Source organism: Carcharhinus amblyrhynchos, chromosome 17, assembly GCF_965287045.1.
Source record: "Carcharhinus amblyrhynchos chromosome 17, sCarAmb.v2.hapA, whole genome shotgun sequence".
In the NCBI taxonomy this organism is placed as follows: domain Eukaryota; kingdom Metazoa; phylum Chordata; class Chondrichthyes; order Carcharhiniformes; family Carcharhinidae; genus Carcharhinus; species Carcharhinus amblyrhynchos.
The window spans coordinates 19333410-19356999 of NC_137340.1; the positions used below are offsets into that span (position 1 = coordinate 19333410).

General features: G+C 43.1%; 1 protein-coding gene across 1 annotated transcript in view; it reads left to right on the forward strand.

Moving 5' to 3' along the window:
- cfap46 (cilia and flagella associated protein 46) overlaps positions 1 to 23590 on the forward strand; it is a 169761-nt gene that overhangs the window by 47664 nt on the left and 98507 nt on the right. The window contains exons 18-29 of the mRNA XM_080206034.1: positions 103 to 315; positions 2644 to 2863; positions 5214 to 5368; positions 6474 to 6576; positions 6942 to 7123; positions 9820 to 9951; positions 14498 to 14663; positions 15700 to 15766; positions 18111 to 18258; positions 18829 to 19012; positions 20584 to 20743; positions 21971 to 22206. Coding sequence (XP_080062160.1) covers positions 103 to 315; positions 2644 to 2863; positions 5214 to 5368; positions 6474 to 6576; positions 6942 to 7123; positions 9820 to 9951; positions 14498 to 14663; positions 15700 to 15766; positions 18111 to 18258; positions 18829 to 19012; positions 20584 to 20743; positions 21971 to 22206 — 1966 coding nt within the window. The remainder of the gene's footprint in view (positions 1 to 102; positions 316 to 2643; positions 2864 to 5213; positions 5369 to 6473; positions 6577 to 6941; positions 7124 to 9819; positions 9952 to 14497; positions 14664 to 15699; positions 15767 to 18110; positions 18259 to 18828; positions 19013 to 20583; positions 20744 to 21970; positions 22207 to 23590) is intronic.

Below are 23590 nucleotides of genomic sequence, written 5' to 3' on the forward strand. Positions count from 1 at the left end.
TAACACAAAAACGTTTACAATGCTTTGTCGTCACAGCTCAATAGGGATACAGAAACTGATGGATAAAATTTAATCTTCATGTTTTGTTATATTTATGTTCAGTAATTGGATAGATTCTCTGTCGTCTTATGCTACCAAGAACTTCCTGCGTGCAGCAGAACTGGGTGTTCAAATCAATGATGCATTAATTGTAAGCAATGCAGCCATCTACATGTGGAACCATAACAACCACCTGTTGACTGCTGGAAGATATCAGGAGCTTGTTAAACCATTCAGGACACTAGTCAATGCATTACAGAAGACAGGACATAATGGGTAAGTTTTACTTGATTGTATACTGCCAGTTTTTTTTTCCCCAGCACTGCCCCAGAGCAAACTTGAGAAGCGCATCAGAATGTGAACCAAATGGTACCAGAAGCCGAACATGGGAATTCATTCTTGGCCTGAATTTCAGTAAAGGAATGGCCGATTGGACATACTTGTGGACTTCTAGAATCATAGAACCCTACCATGCAGAAGAAGACCATTCGACCTGTTGAGCCTGCACCAACCCTATTCCCATATCCCCATGCATTTAACCTAGCTAGTCCCCCTGACACTAAGGGGCAATTTCGCATGGCTAATCCACCTAATTCACACATCTTTGGACTGAACTTCTGAACTGCAGCTTTGAGGATAAGATGATATATGCGTGCAATTTGAGGCTTAAATGTGTCATTACATGTGGCCTCAGAAGTAAATTTTATGAGAGATCCAGAGGAGTGCTCTCTGCAGTTAATTAGGCAACGTTATAATCTGTATACCTTCTCCAAATGGTAAGTTTCTAAATTCTAGTGTGTACATTAAAAGCTCTGATATGCATTCTTGTGACCCTAATGTTAACTCAATAATGCTATCCCTTATAAATGAATGTGTACTGCTGTACCGAGGCTGGGATAGCACTTTGTACACCCCTATAGTTTGTCTTGGAGGGATTTTTTGATGCCAAGCAGTAGATGGAAGAAATGAGCATAGATAAAAAAAATGATGGTATTTCCTCCGTCAAGAGACCAATTAACTAGGTATTTTTTCACAGTGCACAACTGTTACATTTAAGTACGTGGACCCTTTTATTATTTTTTGTGCCACATGCGCGCACGCAGTGAATTAAGAGGGTTGGCATGTGCATGGGAACATTTGGGTCAGCTTAGCTTAGAGAAAACAAAGCCCACTCCCCTCCTCCAGGGAGCCATCTATTCAAACCAATTGGCATTTTGGGGAAGTGATCAAATTATTTGATTGCAGCTTGAAACTTCGTGTTAATGTGTCACAAACAATACTGCCTTTATGGAATCAGGTTTTAACATCTGAGCTGACTTCACACCCTAGGTACTGTTAGGAACTAGATCAGAAGCGCCAAATATGAAGTTCACCCAGACCCCAACAATTTTTGCTTTTGGCATTTGTGCAGGCATAAGGCGTTTGCTCCAGTTGTGAATCTATTGACCCACTAGGAAGCTTTTATTAAAACAAGCTTTATTTAACAACTATTAAAACATAATTCTATAAAGAATTAACATAACTTTTATAAATTGAAATGTTTACATATTACAATGTATAATTCTTAACTGTTAGCTATTTCTATTAGTTCCAATTTAAGCAATATCCCTAAAAACACAAATTCTCTTCAGAATCAGTTAGCAAGACCCAGAGGCTTATGGGAATTCCCATTCTCCAGCCTTTTAATTCCTCTGGACAGAGATACAGAGAGACATCCATCTTCTGACTCTCAGACAGCAGTCTCTGGGGGAAAACCTGTCTTCACATCGTGGAACTCCAAAGAGAGAGAGTGAGGAAGAAAACTCTTCTTGCCCTTTTCAGACTTCCAGAGAGAAATGCTTATTTTCTAGCAGATCCCTGGCTTCAATTTCCAGAAAGAGGGAGAGAGTAAAGTAACTACTGCTCTTCTCCAAATTAAAACTGCACTGTCTGCTTTTCCTCTCTCAGTTAGCCCAGTTGATCAACCTCATCAAACTCTACTCTGAAAACCACAGGGGACAACCCTAACATAACAAATCTGCATTAGCCCAGATTAAAACAAACACCCTGGTAATCAAGAGCAATTAACCTTCTGCAGTGTCAGCAGGTGGACTGCCGGCTGTAGACAATTCGGCATCATTATCAGAGTTGAAGTATGAAACAATCCCTTTTGTCCCTGGGTGGCAAGATGGCACAGTGGTTAGCACTGCAGCCTCACAAGCGCCAGGGACCTTGTCCAATTCTTGGCTTAGGTCACTGTCTGTGTGGAGTCTGCATCTTCACCCCGTGTCTGCATGGGTTTCCTCCGGGTGTTCTAAATTCCTCCCATAGTCCAAAAGACACACTGGTTTAGATGCATTGGCCATGCTGAATTCTACCTCAATGTACCTGAACAGGCGTCGGAGTGTGGCAACGAGGAGATTTTCACAGTAACTTCTTTGCAGCGTTAATGTGACACTTATAAATAAACTTTAACTTCAGAAGAAACATGACACAAGTGCATTTCTTAAATGCACAATATCATCACAATACAGCAATGCTTCTTTATAATTGTAGTCCTGAAATATTGCTGTGAGGAAAATGTATGAATATTACATAACCAAAATTATTTGTGCTGCACTGCAGGGAAACCATTCTTTTAGTTATGCTATGCAATAGCTTATGTCAGGGCTTGATTCAACCTTGGATACCCAGCCCTGTAAAGACTGAGAAAAAAGAAGTCGGACGGAATTCCATTAGTTCTGGCATGAAAAAGCCACCTGCAAGGAAAATTGAAAAAACAAATATTCCGCACACTTTGTCCGTTGATCCTGAAGGTATTCCTCATATAACTGAAGCTCTCCAGGTATGGGATTCACTCCATAGTTTGACAATTTGTACCATTAAAACCGTTTATATTAAAATACTTTGCAAAGCTGTCACCAAATGTTTTTCTACATTATTTTGATTTTAGTTAGTTTAGAAACCTGAATGATAATTTGACTTAAAACTGTAGTTAGTTCAGTAGCTTCTTGAAGTGCTGTGACATCCAAGAGGGATTACCTGTGGAGTATCTAACCTAATTTGGAACGGTCTACGATGTATGAAATGCTCCCCTTCTAACACTACTTAGTGTTGACTTTGCAGATGGATGAACTAAAAGAACCAAACTTATCAAACAACTGCAAAGGAAAAAACCGATAAATAAAATTTTAACTTTTTATACTTTTAACAATCAAACCTGGATTAACAGGCAAATTGTGTTTCACAATAAATTACATTTTAAATAGCAGATGCTACAATTCCCATGGGTTTGCTGACAGACCACTGGCATCACATTAAGCCATGAAGTCCTTCAAAACTCCGACTGGAGTTTCCCAGACCTCACAGCAATGTTTTCCTGTGCAAGGGAAAAAAGTACTTTTTCCCATCATTGGCTGCCAGTGGAATCATTTGGGCTTGCAGATGTCGATGGCCAGTTGCGTGGCTCGCCTGTGAGGAACCCGTGCAGGGGTTGGCTTCAGCAGGATCTTCCGATCCGATCGGACGGAAGAGCCGGAAGATTCCATCCTTCTATAGAGTTCCTATTTTTATCTTTGTGAAAGCTTTAACCGTCTGATTTTCCTCCAGCTCCCACTCTCAATTAACCATCTGGAGTCCCATAGGCCCGGTCTTCAGCAGAATAGCCAGCAGATTAATTAGCCTGCTTCAAGAAGATAACTCAAACATTAGCAGTAAATTTACTTTTTCTTTATCCTTGCTGCTAAATCTGGCCTTCAGAATTAATTCTTTTCAGCTGCCTCACTCACACTTTCTCCTCATCCTTCCTGTCATGCTTTGCGCCTGAAACCTGGGGTGGGATTTTTCACTCTCCCCACTGTGTGTTTTGCTGCGGCAGGATGCAGTGTGCCACTCATTGGCTGTGGGATGTTATGGTCCCCCGCATTGTCAATGGGGTTTCCTGTTGAATGCACCCCTCACCGCCAGGAAACCCACATTAGGAGTGCACCATTGGCAGGGCTGTAAGATCCCACCTGTGTGAATGGCAGTAAGATTTTGCTGCTGATCACTGACGGCTTTGCACTTTACTGAGGTTTCAGTATGCTTCGCCATTTCCATAGCAGCCTTACATCGCCGCCAGAAACCCAAAGTCACAAACCCCATTCCCTGAACTTTTAGTTACTCTTTCAGTTAGGGAGCATCTCAAAAAATGCAAACCCAAAGTCAGTGCATCCACCAGAACATTGGGCAAACCAACTGTGCGTACAACAACCTTCACATACTTCCCCACAGGTTCCACCAGCCACAGAGTTCATCACCATTTGTATGCTCTGGAGGATGGAGAATAAAAAGCTTAACTTATTTGTCAGTCGAATCCATCATTCCTTTAAATGACTTGAGTCCCTCACACAACACAGTTGCACTCAATCTTTGCTGAAGGTACTAAAGGGATGTCATTCTTGGAAGGGGAGGAAATGTTATCCTGAAATGTTTGGATAAATTAGCTGCAATTCAAAGTGAACTGAGGTAATGGCAAGGCCCTGAGCTTCAAGTATTAAGGTGGCAGAAGATAACATAGAACATCATGATGACATTTTTAAGTGTGTGCACAGCATAAGTTTCTCCCAGACTTATCAACAGGATAAAATTGTTTCTCTTGGTGGACAATTCTTGAAATAGGTCATCCCTCTATAGGTCACTCTTTCAAGGTAAGTGGCAGTAGGTTTAGAGGGAACTTGAGGAAGAACTTTTTTATGCAAAGAGTGGTGGGTATCTAGAATTCATTGCCTGGGTTGGTGGTGGAGGCAGACACCCTAAACATTTTTAAGAACTGCTTAAGTGCTGTAAACTACAGGGCTGTGAGCCAGGTACAGGGAGATGGGATTAGAAAGGACACCTGGGTGTCCTTGGGCTGGCATAGACATGATGGGCCAAATGGTCTTTCTGTGCTGTAACTTTGTTTTATAGTTTTCCTCTGTTATGTGTAAGATTTGTTTAATTAAGAAGTAAGGTTGGGCAATTACTTATTTGGTATGCATCATTAAATTGGCATTGAACTGGTTTGACACTTCTGCTTGTGAATTTAAATCAATATATTATAGTAATCAAGTTAATTAGGATTCATTTTCAATAAATGACAATTATTTGATGTTCAATTTCTTGGTGTGTTTAAGGTTATTTACAGAATAACTGATGTAATTTTGTTTGGTCTATAGATCTGTGAATATGCATTAAATGTTACAAATGGAAAGGTACCCTCTGATGTTGTTCCTTTTGCTGTGAGACACCAGATTATTGCCACATGGGTCAAAGTAAAGCAGCTTCTTCAGCAACAGATTGTTTCTCAAGTTTGGTCCTATGAGGAGGTAAGGCAATAACGTAAAAGTTTTATTGCCTTTGAATAAGTTTGTGCCGCTGCCCCATTGCTGCGATGGCAACATCACTCATCATCAATATGGAAGCTCCAATCTGCTTTGCAGAGAGTTGACAAGAGGGGTGACCATTGTCTCAAGCAATTGGTGACGAAACAGGAAAGATGGTTTGGATATGAAAAATGGTGATGTGGGTTTGGCTCGATTGTGAAATTTCTTTTTGTCGTCTGGGTGCCATGGTCAGAGAAAGGGGGTAGGGAACAGGAGAAGTGGGAACAGGGATGGCACTGCTCCCTCATAGCACCAGGAACCCGGATTCAATTCCGGCCTCAGGTGACTGTCTGTGTGGAGTTTGCACATTTGCCCCATGTCTGTGTGGGTTTCCTCTGGGTGCTCTGGTTTCCTCCCACAGTCCAAAGATGTGTGGGTTAGGTTGATTGGCCACGCTAAATTGACCCTAGTGTCAGGGGATTTACAGGCTAAATATGTGGAGTTACAAGGATAGGGCTTGGGTGGGATTGTTGTTGGTTCAGGCTCAATGGGCCGAATGGCCTCCTTCTGCATTATGATGCTACGATTCTAAGCTCAGATAAATGAACTTTGTGAACTGTCGAGAGGGCTGTGATATTCCCCATTATTTCCCAGCCACAGTTTGCATGATTATGATATTCATATTTTCACACGTTCCAAATTTCTTCATTCGTAAATTCCCAAATATTCCCATCATGAATTGGGTGTTCCTAATACGGTACCCATCCATATCGACATATCCCTCACCCTCTTCACTGGGGCTATCAACTAACTCCACTGTCACCCTGGACTTACCTTCAGTCTACTTTCGGTAACTTACACTTCAGGTTCAGGCTGTTGGGAGTAACTTCAATAATGACCTTCAAATGGCTTTTTGCTTTCCATTGAATATCTGTTGAGCTTGTTGTCAACAGTAAAACAAATTAATGCAAGCTTTTGGTGGTTTTCATTTAGTACAATGTAAAAAAAATTAGAACAGGATTCTACTTGAGATATCTCTGTACATTCTTCTGTTAAATTTTATTTACATCCTGTACACATGATCTGAATTATTCTTTGTCTTTTACTGCAGAGTAAAGATAGCCAGGCTACAATGATCCAGGTTCTTATTGCTCTGGAGATGTATGCCTGTAACAACAGCAACCTGATGAAATTCACTGTCCCCAATCTTCTTGAGGTAAGCAAGTAACACAGTCCTTAACGTTACGATGGAACATTTTAAGAATCAACAACTGGAAGATTTGGTTACATATCACCCTATATTTTCTGTACAATTGGTTTCATTTCTGGGCTAAAATTGTGTCCATGCACATTCTGATTAAAATAAAAGTGAAATACTGCCCTTCTGTGGTGAGAGAAAGCAACTTGTAGAGGCACCTCCAAACCACTGAGTCTGCTTGTCCCTAACTCTGCAGTTCTTTGCAGGGTCACTGACGAAGTGTTCCACAGTAGGCACGATCATGACATGACTGCTTTGATCAAAGAAATTCCCTGGTCTCTGTTTTCAAATTGCTTAATTCAAAATTGTGTAAACGTTTTCAGTTGGAGAAACAAGTATTAGAATGTACCTGGTCCGATCAACTGCTGGAGCTGGAGGTTTGGGCACGTTTGATGCAACTTGCTAACCTGTATAACGATGACTTATTGCTCATGCGATGTGCCCAGAAAGCATTTGAAATAAATAAAATTACTGCACCAAGCGCTGATTCCACGAAACATGAAATGTGAGTATAATGTAACTTGATGATTATTACATTCCTCTCAAATTGGTGATTAGATTTGTTCCTTATTGTCTTGAACTGAGAAAAAAGTAACAAGTTTAATTTAACTCAGACGTTCAGAGTCAGTGCAGGCTTTGTAAGCCAGCACTTTTTGATTTTCATCTTGCATACAATGGCACTGAAACAGATTCCAGTGGGCCAGATGTTGGTTCAATAGAGCCACAGTTGGCATACAAGTTTAGGTAGAAGATTTCCTTCACCCTTTAGCATGGGAGAACTGAGACATTAATGAACAAAAAGAACAACAACTTATATTTATATAGCTCCTTTAATGTAATGAAATACCCCAAGGCACTTCATAGGAATAATATAAAGCAGAATTTGACACTGAGCCTGATACTGAGATGTTATGGCAGGTGACCAGAGCTTGATCAAAGAGGTAGGTTTTGAGGATTGTATTGGAATCATGGAATCAAAAAACGCTATAGTGCAGGAAGAGGCCATCTGGTCCATCGAGTCTGCACCAATCACAATCCCTACCCTCAGGCCCTATCCCCATATTCCTACATATTTATCCACTAATCCCACTAACCTACGCATCTTAGGACATTAAGGGGCAATTTTAGCTTGGCCAATCAACCTAACCCACACATCTTTGGACTATGGGAGGAAACCAGAGCACCGGGAGGAAACCTACGCAGACACAAGGAGAATGTGCAAACTCCACACAGACAGTGATCCAAGCTGGGAATCAAACCCAGGTCGCTGGAGCTGTGAAGCAGCAGTGCTAACCACTGTGCTACCATGCTGTCTTAAAGGATGAGAGAGAGGTGACAAGGGTTATGGAGGAAATTCAGAGCTTCAGGCCTTGGCAACTGAAGGCATGTCCACCAGTGGATGCAGCAGTCAAAATCACAGATGCTCATGCGGCCAGAATTAGAAGATATCTGGAAGGATTGTGCGCAGAAAGAGGTCACCGAGACAGGGAAGGGTGAGGCCATGAAGAGATTAGAAAACTTTGATGAAAATTTTAAATCTGCCGCACTGCTTGACCAATACACGTCAGCACACGTGCAGGTAATTGTTGAGACGTGCCAGAAGCAACCTAGTTTTAGAAGTAAAGTTTGCATAGAGTGGAATGTGGAAGAGTGACCAGATGAGCACTGGACTAGTCAAGTAGTTATAATGGTAACAAAGACATGGTTGAAGGTTTCAGGATTAGATTAACTGAGGCAGGAGTGGAGTCAGGTCATAGGGTAGAGGTGGAAGTAGTTAGTCTTAGTAATGCTCAGAAAGTCAAGTATGACACTAAGATTGCAACAGTCCGGTTCAGCCTCAGACTGTTGCCAAAGTGAGTGATGGAGTTGGCGGCTATGGATTGGAAGTAGGAGTAGACACTGGTTGAAACATACAAGATCCTGAAGGGTCTTGATAGGGTGGATGTGGAAAGGATGTTTTCTCTAGTAGAAGAATTTAGAACTTGAGGTCACTGCTTAAAAATAAGAGGTCATCCATTTAAGACAATAGATGAGGAGAACTTTTTCTCCAGAATAATGAATCATAGGATCATAGATCCCTACAGTGCTAAAAGACGCCATTCAGCCCATCGAGACTACACCAACTCTCCAAAAGAGTATCCCACCCAGGCCTCCGCTCATAACCCTGTCCACTTAACCTGCACATCTTTGGACACTAAGGGCAATTTAACATGGCCAATCCACCTAACCTGCACATGGTGGTGTATTATTTTGTCTATAGGAATGGTGTGAGGAGCCATGTTGATACCCAGTAAAAGCAGTAACCACCCAGTCGTATTATGATACTTACGGAAGACTATTTATTATAAATAAAGAAAAGACACATATACACAAACAGGAACATAAGGATCTAAAACAGCCACGGACAAGAGGCTGCTAAAGACACCCACACAATTTAAGTAGAAATTACCCTTTCTATCCAAAGTACATTTACAAGGTCTGAACTCTTTTGGGACTTCCCTCTTCTCAAACAACATCCTGTCCAATAGATCTATTAGTAAAGGCCTCATTGTATACAATTGAGTAGTTATTCTGGGTAACGTCTCATCTTGATTCAGCAAAGATATAGTTTTAACCTCCTCCACGAAGGTTTTCTTCTGGGCTGCTAGCTAGAACTGGCTTAGAGACTGAGAGATGGATACTGCCTCCTGCTTCTACAAGTAGCTTGCCAATTATACCATTGTTTCCCTTTGAAGACTTGCTCTGTATATTCCTGTTAGTTCTAATATTAACACATGTATGTCTTTCCTGGATAGTGCAAATGTCTACCCCAGAGTGTTTCCTATTAGCCGGACAACGTATTTGTTTTGGTCTGTGTGCAACTGCTATTCTTGCTCCAGGGACTCATCCTGTGAATTAGCTTTTGAAATGCTGGTGGCTTCTAAAGTGCTGGCGCATTCATGACAGTGGCAACCCCATTAATGTCATGCACTGCATTTCTTCTGTTTTGTGTAACAGACTAATCAGTTTGTGCCCCTTAGATGAACGAGGAAAACAGGATTCAAACCAAGATGCACTGCCGCTCGAGGTTTGCCACTGAATGAATGGGCCTGCATAACTTGTGAAATCAGGATGCTCTTTAACGGAAGCATCGGTTTTTAATAAATAACCGTTGGGTATATTTCTGTGAATTGTAAAGTAAGGTTTTCTTTGTTTATGCAGACATTGTTACAGAGTTCAGCAAGAATTGCTGAGTGTTGTTGCCAATATTGAAGGGCAAAGCTTGATGAAGAATGCAGCTGGAAACAGCAAAATGCGTATCTCTGCCATCAGATCGTTCGAGCTGAGTGCAAGGTAAATTTTATCTCAGAACTGGATCGTGGTGCATACAGATTTTCTTCAGAAGACAGTTTATCTTGTAACATAGTAATTGTTGAACTTCTCTTTGTGGGAGACTCCCTGGGGATGCAATGAAATACTTCCAGGGGTAATGCGGGAATTGCAGTTGTAATTTTTAGCCTCACATGCCAAGTCCACGCTGGTCATTACCAGCACCAAAGCCCGTCTGGCCATTTCCCACTGGATGGAGGGGTGGGGGTATGGCAGGAGGCCACTGAATGGGCTGTCCAGCCGGCTAATTATATTACATATAACATATCTGGGTGGCACGGTGGGACAGTAGTTAGCACTGCTGCCTCACAACTCCAGGGACCTGGGTTTGATTCCCAGTTTGGGTCACCGTCTGTGTGGAGTTTGCACGTTCTCCAGTATCTGCATGGGTCTCCTCCAGGTGCTCCTGTTTCCTCCCACAGTCCTGAATACATGTGGGTTAGGTTGATTGGCCATGCTAAATTGCCCCTTCGTGTCCCGGGATGCGTAGGTTGGAGGGATTAGCAGGGTAAATACGTGAAATTGTGGGGATAGAGCCTGGCTGGGATTGTTGTTGGTGCAGGCTTGATGGGCTGAATGGCCTCCTTCTGCACTGTAGGGATTCCATGATTCTACATTGCATAATTTTTCAGATTCTTGCCCAGTCTGCACATTCTGCAGGGCATGGGGATTCCTGTGGGCAGTCTGCTAGGGCTGGAGAATCCCCCCTAATTTACAGAAGGAGAATCAACTTCCTTGTCACGCTGCAGCAACAGTTCTTCAGGAGGTTCAAACTTTTATACAACATGGTTGCTGACATCTTACTGACCTTTCAAAAGGGCCAAGGTGGGCACGCATTGCCAGTGGTTGTCAAGGTCAGAGCCGTGAATTTCTTCACCTCTGGCTCCTTTCAAGGGTCTGCTGGTTATATCTGCAGGATTTCGCTATCTGCTGCCTGCAAGCCTTTCTCCCAGGAGAGACATACCGTGTTTGCTAAGGCTGCCACTTTGACCCTGATGAGCCCAGCCAGACAGAGCAGGTTCTTGCATTTGCTGGAGTGGTTGAATTCTCCCAGGTGCAGGGTGTCAGATTGTGTACATGTGGCAGCTAAGTTGCCTTAGATCATCTAAGAGTATCTCCACTGCACCTACTCTCAGGCAGCTTTTGCAACAGGGCAGAAGGCAAATAGAATGCCACCCTCTCAGGCCATTGGATGTGAAGTGGGAGCATCTTGAGAAGAGTCACTACTTGCAACTGCCCTGTTATGATGAACCTGCACTTTTCTATTGGTCAAGAGCTGGAGAGCACTTTGCACTTCAGCGAGGCATCAAATGGCCAAGGTGCGGCTTTCCTCTATCCTGTGTTGTGGCAGACTGAGTATACCAGTCATTAATGAAGTCTTGGGCAGAGCAGGAGGCATACCAAGCTGTGACACAACCAGAAAGAATGTTTTCTATGTGCATCTGTAGAAGTTGTTGAGAGTCATAATGAACATGTCAAATTTCCTTAGTCTCCTGAGAAAATACAGGCGTTGGTAGGCCGGTCTTTCCAGATATCAGTACAAATGCCCGAGATATTGGGTGGAATTTTATTGGCACGTCTGCCTGATGTTCGTACGATCCTACCTGAGGCCAACAGAGAATGCCATTCTCTGAGCCTTGCCTGCTCCTGAAATTGGGGCAGGTGTGCCAGTAAAATGCTGGCCAATGAAGAGACAAACTCCCCCGATGCTTCTGCAAAGGGTGCACATTGACTTTGAAATGTTGACTGAATTTCATACGTTTCCAGTTGCTGCTTCAGTAACGTTGACTTTGTGGATGGCCCCCAAGGCTTAACATCGAAACAAAGCTTGGGAGTGCCCTATGCCTTCTGATGGGGACTTTACACTGTTGCCCCTGTCTCCAAAACCTGTTTCTGCTTACATGTGATGTACATTTCACCACGTGCACTCCTCACTCTATGTTTGAGTCTCCAACAATTTGTGTGTTTCGTGTTGGTGAAGGATGCACATTAGTACTTCCTCAGTGATGACTTCCTCTAAGGACTCCATGGTCTATTATTCCAGCTCCATCTCTTGCATCATCCTTAAAGGAACTGAAAGACATAAATTAAAATTGAAATGCAGTGAGTGTTCAAGAAAATGCTGTGCAAATGTTCTCATTTCAGTTAGTGGTGACAGAAATTTAACATTAGTGATTGAAGTGGAAGTATGATATCTAATTCTGTCACCAGGTATGTGAGAGACTTGCATCTCTCCAGTAACATCTAGCAACTCTGCCCCCCTACCAATCTCCAAGACCCACCTGTGGGCCACCACCAGTTCTCTGCCGCCCCCTATAAAGAGAGGAAGCAGAGAATTGAGTGTGAGAGAAATGGGATGTTCACAGAAGATGGAAAACCAACAGGTATGAAGAGTGGCTGTGAAGAAAGGGTATAAGATGACACTGAAATGAGCATGAGCATTGGCTGCTCAGATGGGTATGTGAGGAGATATTCCACAAGAGAAAAATGAGTAATGTGCAGTGTATTTCTCTAAGGAATGCTGCGCTGGGATATGCTGGAGAGATCAGAAGATGGAGTTAAATGCCTTACCCACACCCGAAACAGGTCCAGAGGTAGGAACCTCCCCTTGTTTGGACTGGAGAGTGGGAGGACCCCTCTGCCGCCTTTCGATCAAACTCAGAGCAGAAAGGGTGGCAGGTGCCAATTCCTGCCAATTGAGGCTCTTAAGTATCCATTTAAGGGACATGTGAGGGCCTCATTCCGCCTGCACTGGTAGTCAACTAGCAGCAGGTTGGCAACTAGTCATATAGAGAGACCGTCTAGCAAACCCTGTTGAATTTGATTGATGGACCTGGGATCAGTAAGGAAAAAACCTGCTGAAGCCAGCCCTTAGCTTTTGCTTCTGCTGCTCTCCCTACCAGTGACCTCCTCCCTGTGGCTACTACCCTTCTCTTATCCCTCTCCAGGGATCCAGTGATGTTCCTTTGTTAAAGCCTGAGTGTGTTACTGGAGAGCTGCAACCTTTGTTTGGCTGGCAACTCTCAGGAGGGAGCGATTCCTACTGGGGGCTTAACTCGATGAGAGGCCTGATGCTGTCTGGACACATATCTGATTACTTGATAATTGCATTGGCCACCTGGAGAAAAGTGACACAGAATCCCATAGGTTCTCCAACCGGTGGGCTTGAGCCCTGATGCCAGTACTAAATTCCACCCTGAGAGTGGGGGTTGGCACCTGATACTGGCATGCTACTCATCATTGATCCTAGGTTTTAGTGAGCATAGTCCTATTGCTTACTGCTTCCATCACCTACAGCTATATTTGTTTGTTCTTTGAGGCCAGACCCTTCCTCCAGTCCAATGGAACTGCCGAATCCTACTCCTTATCTTAAGATCTTATGACATGTTTACATTTGAGGCAAAAAAGAGAGGAAAAATCAGAGAAGCACTAACCAATTGTGAAAACAGAGGAAGGAAACATTGTGGCAGAGATTTTCTGAACAACTTCCAAAAGTCAGAGAGATATTTGAGTCTCCAGCTGGAGGAGAAATAGGCAAGTCCCAGAATCATAGAATCCCTCCAGTGCAAAAGGAGGCCATTCAGCCCATCGAGTTTGTACTGACAACAATCCCACCCAGGCCATATTCCCGTAACCCCACATATTTACTCTGTTAATCTCCTGATACTAGAGTCAATTTAACATGGCTGATCAACCTAACCCACATATTTGGACTGTGGGAGGAAACTGGGGCACCTGGCAGAAACCTGCGCAGACATGGGAAGAATGTGCAAACTGCACACAGACAAGGACAGAATTGAATCTGGGTCCCTGGCACTGTGGGGGAGCAGTGCTACCCACGGTGCCACTGCCCCACCCATCGACTTGGTGTTTGTAAATTTAATAATTGATGGAAGAAATAAGAAGTGATTCACTTGAGAGAAAAACCCAGTGGCCTGAAGGCCGCTTAAAGCAAATGATAGATGTGAGAGATTCAAGATCAGAAACCAATGGTGAGGACAAGAATGTGTCAATAATTGAAGTTGGACTAAAGGCCCATCAGAGTTAAAAAGTGAGAATTATGCCTTGGAATTGAGACATGAAGAAACTGCCTCTTTGTTGAATTGAAAGCGTAAAGTTGCTGGGTTGTGATGGGCAAAGGGCGACAGTTGTAATGGTTTTCTGTAAGATCTTCATCAACTCTTACGCACACACTGGTGAGAACTCCCATGCTGCCGACATATCACTTCTCAGGACAAGGCAATATATACACAAATACACGTTATACAAAAAGGAACATTTTTGTTACCTGCAGGAAAGAGAGTGGAAGTGATCAGAGTGGCTGGGTCAGGTGACCTGCCCAGTCTTCTGGCATTTACAGTTCCCGGGAAATCCAGTGTGGACAGGTACAGGCACAGGAAAATCTCTCAGCACCTCATTCAACCATGAAAGACACTGTGGGAATGAATCTTCAATACTTGTATACTATCAAAACTTGTATCTAGTATCAGAGTTTTATTTTTGATTTCAGTTATGGAGAAGAAGCTGGAAATATAAAGCTTGTAATGAGTTCAGCAAAACACTTTTGGAATTTCTGTCTGTCTATGACACCATCTCGTCTGGAATTGGGTGTATTTGAAGAACCCATTAAAACTTTTCTAAAGGCTATCCACAACACTTATCCCAGGAATAAAAAGGTGAAGATAGTTATGATAATTTTTGCATTAGCTAACTTTAAGCAGTTCACAATTAATATGACTTAATTACAATGAGGCCAAAGTGCCACAGAACATAGTCCTGACATTTCTCCTTCCAAGTGCCCTCTAATGATACTCTGTTGGAGCATCTAGTTGGCGTAGCCCCGGCAGTTACAAGTGCGACTGAGGACATCTCTGGTTTATGCCAAACTCTCAGTTACGCTGTGATTTTCCCTTGGGAGGCAGTGTTTTGTCTAGTCCTTCTCCAATTCCAACACCATTACTTTCAACTGCAATCTGATTTTTTTTTTGGCAGAGTAGATTAGCATTTCTTGTGGGTTCAGCCTATTCACTTTTGGTGAGACTCACCCTTGTTCACTTGGCTTATCATCCTCACAGCAATACTGGGTCCTCTTCCTCCATCTTGCAGGATGTTTGCCTCATAAGGGGTAGGCAAACATTCCTCCCCACACAAGGCAACAAGGAGAAGCCCAGAAACATAACTGATGTAACTGGGTCTCCATCACTTTACCAGGATGTCTGCCAATGTTATGATTGATTTATTATTGTCACATCTATCGGCATACAGTGAAATGTATTGTTTCTTGTGCACTACACAGACAAAAAGATTCCATTCGTGAAGTACATAGGGAAGAAGGGAAGGATAGGGTTCAGAATGTAATCTTGCTGTTACAGATAGGTGTAAAGAAAGATCAGCTTACTATATGGTAAGACCATTCAAAAGTCTGATGGCAGCAGGAAAGAAGCTGTTCTTGAGTCGTTTGGTACGTGTTCTCAGATTTTTGTGGGCAGTTGATCCTCAGCTGACCTCAGAAATGACCTATAAGCCACTCAGTGCAAGGGCAACTAGTAATGGGCAATAAATGCTGATCAGCCAGTGACACCCATGTCCCACGAATGAATTAAAAGAAATGAAAAACAATCAATAGCTTTACAAAATATCTGTGACATTTAATTGCTTGGATCAGGTTCATTGCTGTTTTATCTGCATTTATATTTTCATTTTTACCTACAGGAAGAAGAAAAAGAAGAAACAATTAAACAGTCAACAGTTAGAGTGCAAACACACCATTTTTTGCCAGGTACATTATCAACATGTTAGTGAAACTTGAGGAAATTATGTACAGGCTCTTGGATTGAAGCGATATAAAGCACAAATGGATCTTCAGTTCAGCACAAGTGGAACACACACGTGCACCGAGAATTCGTAGGTTTCCTCTCTAAAATTCCAAATCACACAGGCTAGGGTATTTCTAGGACGACAGAGTTTACCTTCCCACAAGCAAACAGATTCCCACCCTTATAAAAACAAATTATTGAAGATGCTGGAATCTGCAATCAAAAGAGAAAATGCTGGAAAATCTTGGCAGGTCTGGCAGTATCTGTAAGGAGAGAAAAGAGCCGATGTTTCGAGTCCAGCTTTTTGACGAACACCAGCGCTTTTCTTTCCTTGCAGATGCTACAGGATCTGCTGAGATTTTTGAGCACTTTCTCTTTTGGTTTCAGATCCCAGCCCATACTAGCTGCCTCACAGCCCATTTTGCATCTCTGTTCGGACAGCAGCTCCTGAGTCCGGGCAGCACCAGAAGCTACAGTGGACAGGACTGTCACTACAATCAATGGCCAGAGCTGAAATGCCAGGGATTCAGGAACAGATATGTTTTTAAGGCTTTAGAACAGGGAGCTTATGTGAAACTTTGGTGTGGGGGCAGCAGTGGGCTGAGGTGAGGTAGGGGAGTGGGTGTGGATGTTGGTAGACGCAGAGGAGGTTTGGCAGGTTGGCATATTGAAAATTCCCAGAGGCAGCTCAGCGCAAGTGGAACACATGTGCACACATATAACTGAGAACTCATTGGTTTCCTCTCTAATATTCCAGATCACACAGGCCAGGATATTTCAGATGACAGTTTACCTTCCCAGAAGTAAACAGATCCACTCCCGTACTGGCTGCCTCACAGCCATTTCACATTTCAATGGGCTTTAATTAGCTGGAGGCGGGACTTACAGCCATCAGTCAGGAGGAATTTCTGCCTAAAAATCAGAAGCCCCTGTAGGGATAAGACCTTTTTAGGGAGGGGGTGCTCAATGGTTAAAATAAAGCTGCTGAAAGAGAACTGAACAGGATTCACTATTGAGCTCCCCCCTCCCCTCACACCCACACTCCTACCCCGACCTCTGCCTCTAACATTTCACTAGCCTGAAAATTTAAGTTGGGCAGGAAATGGTCCTGTAGTTAATAATTGATCTCTTAGTTGAGGCAAGGGTGGGTCAGCTGGTCAAGACTTTGTCTGATCTGGTGTAAAATTATAGGAAAGTCATTCTGAATGGGAGCATGGGTGGCACAGTGGCCAAGATTAATACTGCTGCCTCACAGCGCCAGGGACCTGGGTTTGATCCTGGCTTGGGTCATTGTCTGTGTGGAGTTTGCACTTTCTCCCTGTGTCTGGGTAGGTATCCTCTGGGTGCTTCAGTTTCCTCCTGCAGTCCAAAGCATGTGGGTTAGGTTGATGGACCATGCTAAATTGACTCTTGTGTCAGGGGGATTAGCAGGATAAATGTGTGGAGTTACGGGAATCGGGCCTGGGTGGGATTGTGGTTAGTATAGACTCGATGAGCTGAATAGCCTTCTGTACTTCTGGCCATTGTGGCATTGCTCTTTGTGGGAACTTGCTGTGTGCAAAATTGACTGCTGCAATTCCTATGTTATGGCAATTTCAAAATGATTTGGATTGTAAAGTGCTTTGGGCTATCTGGAGTTCATGCAAGATGCCACATCAATATAATTTGTTTTCTTTCTTCATCTTTTTTTCTCTTGTCCAGGTGGGTAGAATGTACTTGTTCTACTTCTGTTATCCAGTCGTAATAAGAAAATCTTTGACAATTACTTCTCACTGTCCCTGCACCATGTATTGTCTCCTTGACGAAACTCTTGGCCACTTATCCTACTGTTTCCTTTTTTTTTTGATTATGCACACATTCCTCTTGTGGGGCATTCTAGGACAAGAGGTCATAGTCTTAGGATAAGGGATAGCAAATTTAAAACAGAGTTAAGGAGAAACTACTTCTCCCAAAGGATTGTGAATCTGTGGAATTCGCTACCCCAAAGTGTGGTGGATGCCAGGATAGTGAGTAAAGTTAAGGAGGATTTGGACAGATTCTTATTTGGTAATGGGTTGACGGGATATGGAGAGAAGGCCGGAAAATGGGGATGAGGAGCATACCAGCCATGATTGAATAGCGGAGCAGACTCGATGGACCGAATGGCCTAATTCTGCTCCTATATCTTATAAACTTAAGCATTGTAGGGGGTTTTACAATGTTAAAGGCCTATACAAATGCAACATTTAAGTAATCGTTTGTTTCTGTCATCCTAGGTGCTCCCAGTAACTGTGTAATAATTTAGAATTGATTATGTTTTGTTTCAAGCTAATGATGATCCAGAAGATGATCTGAAATTAAGGGCATCGATGTATGGTCTTTTATTCCACATTCATATAAACAAAGGAGACTGGAAAGCTGGGCTGAAAGTATTAGATGATGCCATTATAGATATGCCCAGGACTAAGCAGCGGCTGTAAGTAAACAAAAGAGACATGATCCTATAATAATTAATCTCACTAAAGTGAAAGAGTGCAAGAATGCTGAGGCTGATTTCCCTGCCCCTCCCACACCTCTCCGGTATGATGTAGGAAAGGTGGAGTGCACCCTTTATCAAATAGACTTCATGCATATGGTGCACTGTTGGCTAATTTTGGGTCTCCTGAGCTTATGGCTTTTTCTTTGAGGATTTTAGATCCTTGCATAATGTCCTTTAGGGAAAGAAATCTGTCATCCTTATCTGGCCTGGCCTACGTGTGACTCCAGAGCCAGATCGATGAGGTTGACTGTCAACTGCCCGCCAAGGACAAGTAGGCATGGGCAATAAATGCTGGTGACACCCATGTTCCATGAATGAATAAAAAAAGCCTGCTGCTTCCAACAATAAAAGAAATGTCAAAAATTCAACAAAGAAATGAAGAAACAGCATTTTCAAATGAAAATTTCACATGTTGTTAGCAGTTATTATTTAGTTTTAGTGTTGACCATAAACTCTACAAAACATATCAATAATTCACAATGAATGTCTGTTATTCTCTATTTGAAGGCTTCTGTACAAGCATAGAATATTGGTGAATGCAAGGCTTGGTCAAGATTTCAGTATGGATATGCAGAAATTGAAGGACGACTCTGAAGATTATGTATCTTACATGTGGCACCATGTGGCAGCTTTCTCCAAAAAAATTACAGATCAGTTAACTTGTTACCAGAATTCAGTCAGTGTTCTGGAGGTACTTTGCGCACCTGTCCATTTGAAACAATAAGCAGTATAAAGGAATATCTTTTTTTGTTTCATTCAAGTCCTTGCATTGTTTTGTACCATCAAACACATACCCATCATGCTTCTCACACGACGGGTGGGATTTTCTGTCCCCCTCACTGTGGTGTGTTTCGTCGTGGCAGAGGCAGCTCGCCATTGGGCAGCAGCAGGATATTCTGATCCTGCCACCGTCATTGATATTTCCCATTCTATATACCCTCTGCTGTCAGGAAACCTGAGGCAGGGGTTTGCTATGGGGGATTGGGGTATCTCGCCAGCGAGAATGGCCAGAAGATTCTAGTCTAGGAATTTCCTAATGATTCTAAATCCAATCCCTTTGAATTCCTAGAAAGCCATATCTGTGTTTCCTCACTATATACCTCCTCTTATCATACCCTGTCTTCCCTCTGCCATCTTCTCCTTTGTCTCAGCCCACTTGAATATTCCTGGGGCAGAATTTTACTGTCTTCCCTGTTGGCGGGATTTTCTGATCTCTCTCTAAAATCAGTGGACTTTTGAATGGCTTGCTGCGTTTTCCAGCCCCAGCACACTGCGATGAGGCTGTAAAATTTCACCATGAATTCCAATTCCTCAGCCCAACAACCTGAACACTAGGCCACTGTGAGCAGTGGCAGGTTGTATGATGGCACAGTGCTTAGCACTGCTGCCTCAAAGTGCCAGGCACCTGCGTTCAATTCCAGCTTTGGGTGACTGTATGGAGCTTGCACGTTCTCCTCGTGCCTGCATGGGTTTCCTCTGGGTGCTCCAATTTCCTCCCACAAGTCCAAGGGATGTGCAGGTTGGGTGGATTGGCCATGCTAACTTGCCTCTTAGTGTCCCTAGGTGTGTTGGTTCGGGGAATTAGCAGAGTAAATGTGTAGGGCTATGGGAACGGGGGTGGGGTCACGGGGGGTGGGGAGCGGAGGTGGGTGGACCTGGGTAAGTTGGTACACACACAATAGGTCAAATGGTCTCCTTTAGAAGTGATTGTAGTGATTTAGAACAAAGAACAACCCAGCACGGGAAACAGGCCCTTCGGCCCAACGAGCCTGTGCCCCTACACCTATTCTACCCTGCATGTCTACGAATGGAACCCCTAACTTAGCCAGATTCAGGGGAGAGTAGTATCAATTTGGTAAAACCAATCAGCCTAAGAGCACATCTTTGGGGTGTGGGAGGAAACCGGAGCGCCCGGAGGAAACCCACGCAACCACAGGGAGAATGCGCAAACTCCCACAGACACAGGCCCAAATCCACGTATCTGCACAGCTAGCAGTGCTAGTCACCGAGCTGTTGCGGCGCCCGTCTACCAGTCCAGGATCAAGCACACACACCGACACGAAGTACTAGGCCACTCCCGGAACTTCCAAGAGCAGCCCACGCACGACCCACCGTGTGCATGCCCCTCGTTTGACACGAGGTGGACCTCCACCTGCGGAATAAAAAGACAAAAAATGATACCTGTAACTATTCATGAATATTTCTTTTTGTGTGTATGTTAGTTGCATTTGTTTAATTTTTTTTTGAATGATAAACTTTCAGAAACCAGAAAGTAACTGGCAGAAGATTGACCAACTGATTGCATTTGGTGAATGGCTGTATTGTAGTGGATTTTCTGAAAAAGATGCTCTTTGTCAGTTGGACTGGGCTATGGATTTACTCCTGAGCATGAAACCCTGTATGGAAATCAAGGAGGAAGAAGGTTAGCAGAATGCATATTTTTCAAACCTGGGGAATTTTATGGTGGGACTGGACCACTCACACCACTTGGATGCAAGTGTCTAAACTGAATGCCAATCTGCTATTGAAAGACAGCACTCAGTCTCCATTGGCAGGCTCTGCCTAAGGTGTTGCTGAACCCAATCCTTTGAACACTCTGTTGAGAAGATGACCACTGAGCCAGTGTCACTTTGTCCAGAGAGGAGGCGATGGCCCAGTGGGATTATTGCTAGACCATTGATCCAGAAACTCAACAAATGTACTGGGGATCTGGGTTTGAAACCCACCATAGCGGATTGTGGAATTTGAATTCAATACAAAAAGTTTCTGGAATTATGAATCCACTGATGACCATGAAGCTGTTGTTGATTGTTGGAAAAACCCATCCATTCACTAATGTCCTTTAGAGAAGGCAATCTGCCGTTATTATCTGGTCTGGCCTACAATGTGAGTCCAGAGCCACAGCAATGTGGTTGGTTCTCAACTGTCCTCTGAACAAGGGCAACTAAAGATGGGCAATAAATGCTGGCCAGCCAGTGATGTCCACATCCCAGAAATGAATTTTTAAAAAAGACGTGAGTAGCCTGCTGGATATCAACCTAGAGTTTAGAGATCACATTTTAGTTTCCACGTTTTGGGGCTGACTGGGTAGGTTATCATGAGACCCAACCTAATAACTACACAAGTTATCTTCTTCTTGCCATTTTGTGTTAAGTAACATTGTAAACAGTCCTCCTCCTCTGACAATCTCCATCTTCAGCCCAGTGCTGTAAAACTTGCCGAATACATTTGTAGTGAAGCAAAATACTGTAGATGCTGGAATGTTAAAACGCAAACAGAAAATACTGGAAACACTCAACAGATTTGGCAGCATCTATGGATAGAGGCGCAGAGTTAATGATTCAGGGCTATCATCTTTCATCTTACAATCAACCATCGACCTGAAATGTTAACTCTGTTCCTGTCTTCACAGATGGTGCCAGCCTTGCTTTTTCCTGAGTTATATAGTGCCGTCCCATGAATGAACTAAAGAAGGGAAAAGTTGCAACCACACTGTATCTGAAGGAAATTCACCTCCTCATTTGATTCTTTAAAGAAATGTGATGACTACTATGTCCGTTTACAATTGTCATCATATTACTACTTAAACTTTGTTACTTTGGTCAAAGGCAAAATTATCTGTAATGTTTTTGCTTCTTTTAATGTTCAGAAGGCCACTTAGAAAAGGAGAGTCGCTCAAAAATTGAAAACTTTCTTCCATCAAAGCGTCAGCAATTGATTGGAGTACAAAATATTGACACTGGCCTGACCTTAGAAAACCTGAAGGATGTGAGACAACTGGAAACGTTAATGATAATACACACTATAATGGCGACAGTTGCAGGCCGTTTGTCAAGCCAGCGGCATTGTTTAATGGCATATGCTTACATTATGTGCATATGGCAGGTAAGTGCTGCATGAATCCTGTGCGATTTCTGTACGCTATGAATGTTGCTGTTCTGAAGTGTTCCTAATATGTGAAATCTGTTTTATACTATCATATTAAGGCTATTTAAAAAAGCAATAATCAAAAAGCTTTGTACAAATGAACATAGAAACCATATTTATTGATGAATTTAACATCATATTTGTCATCTAAAAGAAATCTGTTCCAATCAATCCAATTCTGGAACCTGCAAGGAACATTTGGCTGAGCTTCAACACTGACTATTACATTCATTCCTTTTGGGGGGAGCTAGTGACACAACTTGATGGAGACTGCTAGCCTTGTTTGTTTGATAGTTTTATGAGAATGTAATAACTTGGTCCTTAAAGAAAACTCTGTGCTTACTTAAAAACAGGGAAGTAGCACTTTTTGCCCCCCGCCCCACTTCCCGAGACATCTGTTTGGTTCCGTCCAACACTGGTTGCTCACTATCCATGTTAAAGTGAGGCTCAGTCAGGAAAATCGACTGGGTCACCTGTCATTGTTGCCGTAGCAGCATAGCCTTATTTGGCCACCACTCTCTGAATTTGTGACAATTGAAAATTATTCCTTTTCAGTCAGAATGGAGTTGCGCTGCTGTACTCCATTTTAAGGTTTGGCTGTTGTAACTCCGCTTTGAATTCAAGTTGAAGGGACCCTGTACTAACCTACATTGCCCATGCTGCCATCTGCTATTGGGTGGCATGGTGGTACAGTAGTTAGCACTGTGGCCTCACAGCATCAGGCACTTGGCTTAGATTCCAGCCTTGGATCAAGGTCTGTGTGGCGTTTGCATGTTCTCCCAATGTTTGCGTGGGTTTCCTCCAGGTGCTCTGATTTCCTCCCACAGTCCAAAGATGTGTGGGTTAGGTTAATTAGTTATTGCTAAATTGCTCCTTAGTGTCAGGGGGATCAACAGTTGGCCTCCACTTTTAGGGCCTGGGTGGAATTATCGTTGGTGCAGGTTTGATGGGTCAAATGGCCTCCTTTTGCACTGTAGGTATTCTATGATTCTACTGATGTTACAAGTTGAGCTACAGAAATACTTTCCAAATTAAATCTGTTGCCCTGAGGGTCCTGGACAGCAACCTACCTGCTCTTGGGCAGAAATCCATTTCTCTACTGGCTTTTGTCCTCCGCATTCGCCATTGCTTTACACCGAGACCCGGACTGCAGCTAATGCAGGATCTGATCTTCTGTTATTGACTCAGGTTTCTGGACCTTCACTGGAAATTTTTTTGACTTTGCTCTAAGCTAGATTTAATTTATTCATGCTGTTCCCTGTTCTGCCTTAGACTCTGCTCCCCTTGTTCCTCTGAGGTAATGGATGCTTTCCTTGTTAGAAAAGAAAGCAGAGAGATTTTT